The 11,306-nt window shown below is 40.5% G+C and overlaps 1 protein-coding gene across 1 annotated transcript; it reads left to right on the forward strand.

Annotated features, from left to right (window-relative positions):
• Positions 1–4,680: 4,680 nt before the first annotated feature.
• LOC103239913 (olfactory receptor 1L4) lies at positions 4,681–5,840 on the forward strand. Its single transcript, XM_008006359.3, has one exon. The coding sequence runs from the start codon at positions 4,905–4,907 to the stop codon at positions 5,838–5,840; it is 936 nt and encodes a 311-aa protein (XP_008004550.3). The 5' UTR covers positions 4,681–4,904.
• Positions 5,841–11,306: the final 5,466 nt, after the last annotated feature.

The following is an 11,306-nucleotide window of genomic DNA, read 5'->3' on the forward strand; positions in this document are numbered from 1 at the left end:
ATCTAATACCGGAGTAAAAACTAGGCAGAAAAAAAGAGATTTCAGATAACTGAAAAGAGAAAGACCCAACCTAAAAAGAACCCTGCCGAATCCCTAAATGGGACATACCGCTGAAAGGGGCCTATGCACTCAACACTGCTGATCTGGGTGTCTTACAGGTACCTTAAGATATCAAGGTATTCTCAGACTCCCAGTGAAAAGAGAGTAGAAAGGGAGAAACTAGGTTTCCAAAAACGGGCCTGACTGGGCACAGTGGCTCACACCTGTAATCCTAGCACCTTGGGAGGCAGAGGCAGGTGGATCACCTGAGGTAGGGAGTTCGACGCTAGCCTGACCAACATGGAGAAACCCCATCTCTACTAAAAATACAAAATTAGCCAGGCATGGTGGTGCATGCCTGTGATCCCAGCTACTTGGGAGGCTGAGGCAGGAGAATCGCTTGAACTCAGGAGGCAGTGGTTGCTGTGAGCCAAGATACACCACTGCACTCCAGCGTGGGTAACAAGAGCAAAACTCCATTTCAAAAATAAAATAAAATAAAATAAAATAAAATAAAATAAAATAAAATAAAATAAAATAAAAAATAAAAATGTGGGCCCAGGAGAGATCCTAAGGTCAGGTACTGGTGCTGCAAAATCAGAGAACTATTGTTGAGTCAAGATCTGACAGAGCTGAGGTCCAAAGTCATCTACAGCCTGTCCTCTCTGAAGGCAAGGAGAAGAGGAGAGGATATGGCTTTGTGGAATGGGAGGCAGAAATGGGAACAGGAAGGAAGGAAATCGAAAGAATTCCAATACGTAGGAGCAAAGGATAGAGTGGAAGGAGTGGGTCAGCAAGGAGGCTGAAGGCACTTGGCAGTAAGACGACCTCTGTTGGCAGAGGACACACCAGCTTAGTTCCCCACTACACATGTACAGTTTGGGAAAGAGGTATGACAGAGCAGTTTAAAACATAATTTGCAATCAGTGTGCCTGGGTTTGAATCCTAGATACACCACTCACCAGCACTGTGACTCTCTGAATTTCAGCCTCCTTTGTTATAAAGTGGGAAATAGTGGTACTTCAAACATAGTGTTATTGTGAGGATTAAATGAGACAAGGGCTAAGCACAGACTCTGTCTAATAAATGTTAGCTGCCTTTTTCCAGTTTAGTCACTTTCCAATTGTCTTTGCTCATTCAGGGAAGCAGAAGCGCGGATAATGGGAAGCTTTCCACCAGCACATTGTCCACCCAGCATTGTTATCCAATTTGGAAAGTGCATTCTTGCTGCCAGTGTGTACTCCCTGGTTTCATGTGGGCCAGTGGCTAAGAGAAGGACACTACACAAATGATGAGGAAGCAAGGAAAGGAGAAACAACCTGAGATGACAAATGTCCACAGTGTGAAAATTCCAATAGAGAAAGACGAGAAGTATAGAAATAGTCCACATTTCCTGTCTATCAAGGAAGAGAGGAAATACCTTTTCATGTGATTTAAAAGGCTTAGAAAGACTCCCAGTCCCTTCTCATTCTTCCCACCACTAACAAGACCCATCATTAAAATGTCATTTTTCTAGCTGATTGTGTGAGCAATAATACTAACCATGTGTATTAGGGTTTGACAAACTGTCACTCAACTGTCACTTGAGTCTCCAAATGACATTGGCAGGTGGGGAAGAACAGCACACACACAAAAACCAGTCCCTACCCCACACACACACCCCATCTTATTAATAGATACACAGAACTGTAATGACTTGCCCAAGGCATGAGAAAATATACAATGCTGTCAAATCCAGATAAATGAGAGGGGGTTAAGCTACTACCTCTGAGGTAAACATCACACTAATCTTAGAAACTCCAAGTTCAAGCCCAAAGGATATCAAATAGCCCTTCACCCCCAACAAACACAATGTCCCAGGAGTGAGGCTGAAAGACAGAGAAGGAACTGGGGAAAGAGTTCGGAGAGTCAAATAGATACATTCCCCAGGAGTAGGATGAAGAATAGTTGTCTCAGGTCGTAAGTATCTATTAAGATTTTCAACGTTCATAAACTCCAACTTTGCATTTCGTATCTCAGAATCTATTCCACACCTTAGAAATTCTCTCATGAGTGCAATACACACAAAAACATCCATCGTAACTGTCTGTGAGGGACAGTATGGCTCCAGTACAATCTATAGTGTGCATATAGATCTATGGAGAGAAAAAGTTGGCTAGGAGATGAAATTGTTCAGAACTTTCACCCTTTTAATTATAAAATTAATGTAAAAAATCATGTGTTCATTATTTTTAAATACAAGTGATATAATCTCACCACACCAAAAAAATGATAACTATGTGAGAGAATGCATATGTTAAACAGTTCAATTTAGCCATTCCACAATGTATACATATTTCACAACATCATGTTGTACACTATAGATACAATTTTTGTCAATTAAGTAAATATATATGCAATATAAAGTTAAATATGGAAGTTACTTCTCACTCCAGCCCACTTCAAGAGGCAGCCACATATGCATAAACACACACACCAAAATAAGCACAACATATAAGAGTTATTTTTGTTACAAAAATAGGATTATTCTATATGCATTGTTCTGCAACTCACTTTTGTCACTTAGTAAAACATCATAAACAGTGGTATAATAGTGACGGCATCACTTGGCAATAAATGGCTCCAGCTCTGCCACCAGACTGCCTGAATTCAAATTTCAGTTTTACCACTTACTCATGGTGGTACTTAACTTGGATAAACTCTAATTTTTATCTATAAAATTGGAATAACTATAGTGCCTATCACTTAGGATTTGGGGAGAATACAATGATTTTTAAAAACAGGCAAAGCACCTAGCTCAGTATGTGGCATGTACTGAGTGCTAATAAATGTTGGCTAACATTAGCCATCTTATTTCTTTAGAGAGTGCATGCTATTGAGTAACAGGAATGCATCATAAATTGTTTAGTCATTCACCTACATGTATATTGAGATTGTTCCCTCTATGGGTTGCTTTTGTTGGTTGCTTTGCTTGGTATTACAAGCAACACATATTGTGTACTACATAAATATGACTACTTCTAAAGGATAGAGTGCTGTAAGTAGAACCATTGGATAAAGAGATGCAGATTTCCAACTCTGATATAGACTGCCAAAAGGTCTACACTGAGTCACACTTTCAGTATATGTGAAGGTCTATTGTCCTTTGGATATGATCCCCAAAAATGTAGTGCCAATCTGATAACTTATTTTTATTTGTGGGTTACAAAGAAGTTTAGGCTTATTTTTTTCCAAATGTTCCAATTGTCATAAATAGCATTTGTTTTATAGCTCATTCTTTTTCCATTGCTATGAAATAAATCTTTATTATATGTTAAGTTTAATGTAGATCATGATCTAAATGTAGACATACAGATATACAAAATGTTTTATATTGGTCAATTTTTAATTGTTCCCTATGTGTGTCATTATCTTACTGCTTTTCAATATACTGTGCTTTTATCTGGGGTTAAAAAATTTCCCATCATTATTCTAATGTTTCCAAAATAATGTTGTCTGTCTTTAGCCATGTAATACTCTAGATGAATTTTAGAATAATCTTTTCAAGTTCCACTAAACATTCCCTTCAGGTCTTATTAGAAGTGCATTGAATTTTATTAATAAGAATTCGTATTTTAAAATACAGTCTTTCTTTTCAGGAGTATAGTTCTCTACATATTCAAATATTCATTTTGTGTTCTATTATAGTTTCTTCTGATAGGTCTTACTCATTCTTTTGTATTTATTTTGTCCCTCAGGTTAATTTCTAAGTATCACCTAGACTTTCTTGCCATTATCAATTGAAACCTTTCCTTCATTACATTTGTCTAATACAGAAAGAGCATTAATACTTTTAGTTTTACAATGCGTCTGGCCACTGGTGAAATTGCCATAGGTTTTAAAAGATTTTCAAATAATTATCTTGAATTTTTTAGTACAGAAACATGCCACAAAAAAAATGACATTTTCTTCTTTTTTAATATTTATGCCTCCTGATTCTTTAGTTTTGCTTTGTTACCCACTCAGTCAACCATCTCAGCAGTGTAGTTTAATAGCGGTCATAAGGCTATCTCTGCCTTCTCTTTCCATGATATTGGTGGAAATAGGACTCTTAGAGTCTACGTTTTATAGTCCTGCAATATTTTAATGTTGAGAATGAGGGCTTCATAGTTTTTATAATCAGAAAAATTAATATATTCAAAGAACTAATCTTGGTTACATAGGCTATTTCTGGGAGTACTCTAATTTTTAACTGGTATCCTTGAACCAAAGGATGATAATTAAAGTAACAGATTATATTAGCCAAAGAGAAATGCTTAAATAAAGATTAGAAAGCTTTTGTTCTGAAGATGAAAGGAAGTTATCTGAATTCTACAAGTACCAGTACTGTTATGCTTAGTTTTGTTCTATCCCAACTACTACTACCATCTATGGACCTATGAGCAAGAGAGAATGCTGAATGAGATAACTTCATTCATAGGGATTCCTTGTGTGACAGCATTCTAATTCTAAGTAGAACCCAGCAACCTCTTCCCCGGGACAAAAAATAGTAATAGGGCTAAGGAGATGGTCAAGAAACAACCTCAGAGGAATCTTTACGAAAGGAAATGAGAACTCAAGCAAATTAGGCCACGTGGAAGTTCCTATGAGCACATGGAAAACCTTTAGTTTCTAATTTAGAAGACAGCTTGGCATCTTTTAACCTTTCTCTTGTTGAATTTTACTATCTGTTTCTATGTAGTTTCAGAACTAAACATTCTTTCAAAGTATAATAGCAGTAAGATTTTTAAAATAGATTTGAGGTTGGGGAAGAAGCTGTCTTGGTCAAACTGCCCTTGACATCTCTCCCACTGCTTCTCCAAACCCTATCCAGGAAGTTCAGAGACATGGAGACAAAGAATTACAGCAGCAGCACCTCGGGCTTCATCCTCCTGGGCCTCTCTTCCAACCCTCAGCTGCAGAAACCTCTCTTTGCCATCTTCCTCATCATGTACCTGGTCACCGTGGTGGGGAATGTGTTCATCATCCTGGCCATCTACTCTGACCCCAGGCTCCAAACCCCTATGTACTTTTTTCTCAGCAACTTGTCTTTCATGGATATCTGCTTCACAACAGTCATAGTGCCTAAGATGCTGGTGAATTTTCTATCAGAGACAAACGTTATCTCTTATGTGGGCTGCCTGGTCCAGATGTACTTCTTTATGGCATTTGCGAACACTGACAGCTACCTGCTGGCCTCTATGGCCATCGACCGGCTGGTGGCCATCTGCAACCCCTTACACTATGATGTGGTTATGAAACCACAGCATTGCCTACTAATGCTATTGGGTTCTTGCAGCATCTCCCACTTACATTCCCTGTTCCGCGTGCTACTTATGTCTCACCTGTCTTCCTGTGCCTCTCACGTCATTAAGCACTTTTTCTGTGACACCCAGCCTGTGCTAAAGCTGTCCTGCTCTGACACATCCTCCAACCAGATGGTGGTCATGACTGAGACCTTAGCTGTCATCGTGACCCCCTTCCTGTGTATCATCTTCTCCTACCTGCGAATCATCGTCACTGTGCTCAGAATCCCCTCTGCAGCTGGGAAGTGGAAGGCCTTCTCTACCTGTGGCTCTCACCTCACTGTAGTGGTCCTGTTCTATGGGAGTGTCATCTATGTATATTTTAGGCCCCTGTCCATGTACTCAGTGGTTAGGGACCGGGTAGCCACAGTTATGTACACAGTAGTGACACCCATGCTGAACCCTTTCATCTACAGCCTGAGGAACAAAGATATGAAAAGGGGTTTGAAGAAATTAAGAGACAGAATTTACTCGTAGAAAGAACAAAATGTGGCATGTCAATATCAGGACATGACCTAAAAGATTTTCAGTTTAATCCTCCCTTCCTAACCATTTCCATATGGCACTCAAAGAGGTCATGAAAAATGGTGTTGGATACCAGTAAGAGAATTAACCTGGGAGCAAAACACTCAGTTTCTTTTTTTTTAATTATTTTTATTTATTTATTTATTTCATGCTTTAAGTTCTGGGATACATGTGCAGAACGTGCAGGTTCGTTACATACATATACACATGTCATGTTGGTTTGCTGCACCCATCAACTCATCATCTACATTAGGTATTTCTCCTAATGCTATCCTTCTCCTAGCTCCCCACCCACTGACAGGCCTCAGTGTGTGAAGATCCCCTCCCTGTATCCATGTGTTCTCATTGCTCAACTCTCACTTATGAGTGAGAACATGTGGTGTTTGGTTTTCTGTTCTTGAGTTAGTTTGCTGAGAAGGATGGTTTCCAGCTTCATCCATGTCCCACAAAGGACATGAACTCATCCTTTTTTATGACTGGATAGTATTCCATGGAGTATATGTGCCACATTTTCTTAATCCAGTCTGTCACTGATGGGCATTTGGGTTGGTTCCAAGTCTTTGCTATTGTGAATAGTGCCGCAATAAACATACGTGTGCATGTGTCTTTATAGCAGAATGATTTATAATCCTTTGAGTATATACCCAGTAATGGGATGACTGGGTCAAATGGTATTTCTAGTTCTAGATCCTTGAGGAATGGCCACACTGTCTTCCACAGTGGTTAAACTAATTTACACTCCCATCAACAGTGTAAAAGTATTCCTATTTCTCCACATCCTCTCCAGCATCTGTTGTTTCCTGACTTTTTAATGATCGCCATTCTAACTGGTGTGAGATGGTATCTCAATGTGGTTTTGATTTGCATTTCTCTAATGACCAGTGATGATAAGCTTTTTGTCATATGTTTGTTGGCCACATAAATGTCTTCCTTTGAGAAGTGCCCATTCATATCCCTTGCCCTCTTTTTGATGGGGTTGTTATTTTTCTTGTAAATTTGTTTAAGATCCTTATAGATTCTGGATATTAGCCCTTTGTCAGTTGGATAGATTGTAAAAGTTTTGTCCCATTCTGGGCCAGGCGCAGTGAATTGAGACCAATCTGGCTAACACGGCGAAACCCCATCTCTACTAAAAATACTAAAAAATTAGCCGGGCATGGTGACATGCACCTGTAGTCCCAGCTACTCAGGAGGCTGAGGCAGAAGAATTGTTTGAACCCGGGAGGCAGAGGTTGCAGTGAGTCGAGACCAAGCCATTGCACTCCAGCCTAGGCAACAGAGCAAGACACCGTCTCACAAAAATTAAAAAAGAAAGAAAAGAAAAGAAAGAAAGAGAAAAGAAAAAATTCTCCCATTCTATAGGTTGCCTGTTCACTCTGATGATAGTTTCTTTTGCTGTGCAGAAGCTCTTTAGTTTAATTAGATCCCATTTGTCAATTTTGGCTTTTGTTGCCACTGCTTTTGAAAAACACTCAGTTTCTATCCATGACTTTGACCAAATACATATTTAATCTCAGACTAGGTACTGATAGGAATCCATATTTTAGGAAACCCACTTCAGCTATCCTCAATAGACTGGCTTCCATATGGTAGAATAAAACATTTCTACAAATACATCTTCTATATACCTGACAATGGGTCCCAGTCAAGGAGTTATAAATCCTGTTAGTCCTCAGAAGTGGAAAGCGCACGGGTTTGGTAGGAAATTGGAAAGAACTTTTTGGAAAAGTGACATAAGTTTATCCTTAAAAATAGACTAAATTTTGACAAAGAAAGTTACAAAGGATGACAAAATGGGCAACATATTTCACATAGTAAAAACCAGCCAAGCACACAGAGGCAATACACTTTGGAATATTTTTGAGAAACAGTGAAAACCCTGTGAGTCTTATTCAGTTTGAGGGTAAGGACAATCCAACTGAAAAGACAGAATGATCCAAAAAGAATATTTGCTCCTCCCCCCAACACCAAAGTGTCATGACAGTATGAATTCTCAGTACCCTGTCCCTTTTATCTTTTTTTGTTTTTCTTTTTTGAGACAGAGTCTCACTCTGTCACCCAGGCTGGAGTGCAGTGGTGCAATCTCGGCTCACTGCCATCTCCACCTCCTAGGCTCAAATAATTCTCCTGCCTCAGCCTCCCTAGTAGCTGGAATTACAGGCATGCGCTACCATGCCCAGCTAATTTTTGCACTTTTAGTAGAGATGGGGTTTTGCCATGTTGGCCAGGCTGGTTCCTTTCTGTTTTTTAAGAGACAAGGTCTCACTTTTTGACCCAAGCTGAAGTACAGTGACACAATCATAGCTCACTGTAGACTCAAACTCCTGGGCTGAGTGATCCCCTTCCTTTTTAATTCTTCTGTTCTCCTTATGTCCAGCATCCTCACTAAGCTACCCTTTATATCTTGGAAAAAGCCATGTTAGTCAGGATAAGCTGTGATATACTGTGGAAATAAACAATCTCAAGTTGGATCTCAAAACTAAAGATTTATTTCTAATTTGCCCTAAACATCCACCACAGAAAAATATAAGGATGCTGCTCATTTTAATCAATCAGGGATCCAAAATGATAGATCAGGCACCGTTGTGAACATTGATCATCATTTTGTCAGAAGCTGAGAAAGATACTGGAAGATTTTACATTGCCAACTAAATATTCCAGTCCAGAAGTGACCCATGCCACTTCTGACCATAACTTATGGTACAAAACACATCCCATGACCCCACCCAAACACAAGGGAGCCAGGAGGCACAATCCAACCAGGTGCCTCTAAAATGGAGAGTCAGAAGTATTTGATGAATAGTATTAATGACTACTACACAGCTATGTTAACACAAAAACACATCAATGTGCATCAGGTGCTTTATTAATCCTCCATAATAATGTTATTGTTAATAACAATAGTAATGTAGGACTTACACACTCTCTGGAAAATTTCTGCCTTAGTTATTTCAGCAAGTTTACACAACCAGCAGCTTTTCTGGGTCACAGGCTTGTTTATGGCAGGACTTGAAGTTGAATACAAGTCTTTTGGCCTTAAAGATAAAGCAAGAGGTGTGTAATGGCCTAATGGAACACAGGGACACCTATGCTCCAACACCAGGTTTTCATTCCTGTCATTGTTTTCACTAAATCCTCATAATTATAAGGAAGTAACCAGCAAGGCAGAAAAGAAATGTAATTTGCAGTAGCCTCTGTATTCATTTAAGCATACCTGACTTTTACCACTATCTCTTACCAATCACCTGATTTTGAGATGCTGGCCTAGAAGACATATTTACTTTCTACTTCTTTTATTTATATGTCATAGTTTTCTCATACTCAACTAAGTGGCATAGCTACTTTAGAATGTGAGAATTCCTAGCATATATTAATAAATAAGTGCATTAATTACAGCCTACAGTAATTTTTAAAGCTAATTAAATTCTTTGACCCCAAGAATCATAACTTGTATTTTTCAGCTCTGAGATCAGCCTGACTTTTTCCTCAACAAATGCATGACCACCAAAAAATCACAATTTTTTTTTTTTTTTTTTTTTTTTTTTTTTTTTTTTTTTTTTTTTTGAGACGGAGTCTCGCTCTGTCACCCAGGCTGGAGTGCAGTGGCATGATCTCGGCTCACTGCAAGCTCCGCCTCCTGGGTTCAAGTCATTCTCCTGCCTCAGCCTTCCGAGTAGCTGGGACTACAGGTGCCCACCACCACACCTGGCTAATTTTTTGTATTTTTAGTAGAGACGGGGTTTCACTGTGTTAGCCAGGATGGTCTCAATCTCCCGACATTGTGATCCGCCTGCCTCGGCCTCCCAAAGTGGTGGGATTACAGGCATGAGCCACCATGCCCAGCCAAAAATCACAATTTTTTTAATAAAAAACTTTAAGATATTCCCAGAAATTCAAACTAAAAGAAATTCTAAATAACAAGTGACCATGAGATAGCACTTTGGGATTTAAAAAAAGGTTCCAGTCTACCCATTTGGTAAACCCTAAACTTCTCAGGTGGAACTGGAGTGTAGTCTCTGTCAGGATATGATGCCAATTTCCCCAAGTCACAATAAGGGACTGTCAGTGGGTAAGAAGCATCTGAACACTTTAACAAGATTTTTTATTTTCAAACAAGAGAGCCCAGACGTTAACCCAGAAATGTGCTAATAAGCATCAGTAAGAGAAAAAAAAATCTTTCTTGAAGGTAGATATAATCAGAAGGGTCTATGAAGACCTCTGAGCATCTTGCCACATCAGGTGGAATGCTTCTCCATAGCCTGTGAGAGTAGACTAGAAATCTTGCTCCATCTTCCATCATATAGGTAACTAGGAGGCTGCTTGAATAGAATAGAATAATAAAGAAGGCCGAATAGAAACGGCTCCAGTCTCCAGCTCCCAGCGCGTGTGACACAGAAGACACGTGATTTCTGCATTTTCAACTGAGGTACTGGGTTCATCTCACTAGGGAGTGTGGACAATCAGTGCTGGTCAGCTGCTGCAACCCCACCAGCGAGAGCTGAAGCAGGGCGAGGCATCACCTCACCTGGGAAGCACAAGGGGGAAGGGAATCCCTTTTCCTAGCCAGGAGAACTGAGACACACAACACCTTGAAAATTGGGTAACTCCCACCCCAATACTGCACTTTACCAAGGGTCTTAGCAAATGGCACACCAGAAGATTATATCCCACACCTGGTGGGGAGGATCCCACACCCATGGAGCCTCCCTCATTGCTAGCACAGCGGTCTGCAATCTAACCGCAAGGCAGCAGTGAGGCTGGGGGAGGGGCGCCCGCCATTGCTGAGGCTTAAGTAGGTAAACAAAGCCGCTGGGAAGCTCACACTGGGTGGAGCCCACAGCAGCTAAAGGAGGCCTGCCTGTCTCTGTAGATTCCACCTCTGGGGACAGGGCACAGCTAAACAACAAAAAAAAGCAGCAGAAACCAGAAACCTCTGCAGATGCAAACGACCCTGTCTGAGAGCTTTGAAGAGAGCAGTGGATCTCCCAGCACGGAGGTTGAGATCTGAGAATGGACAGACTGCCTGCTCAAGTGGGTCCCTGACCCCTGAGTAGCCTAACTGGGAGACATCCCCCAATAGGGGCAGACCAACACCCCACACCTCACATGGTGGGGTACACCCCTGAGAGGAAGCTTCCAAAGCAAGAATCAGACAGGTACACTCGCTGTTCAGCAATATTCTATCTTCTGCAGCCTCTGCTGCTGATACCCAGGCAAACAGGGTCTGGAGTGGACCTCAAGCAATCTCCAACAGACCTACAGCTGAGGGTCCTGATTGTTACAAGGAAAACTAACAAACAGGAAGGACACCCACACCAAAACCCCATCGGTACGTCACTATCATCAAAGATCAGAGGCAGATAAAACCACAAAGATGGGGGGAAAGCAGGGCAGAAAAGCTGGAAATTCAAAAAATAA

This window comes from Chlorocebus sabaeus, chromosome 12 (assembly GCF_047675955.1).
Source record: "Chlorocebus sabaeus isolate Y175 chromosome 12, mChlSab1.0.hap1, whole genome shotgun sequence".
NCBI lineage: Eukaryota > Metazoa > Chordata > Mammalia > Primates > Cercopithecidae > Chlorocebus > Chlorocebus sabaeus.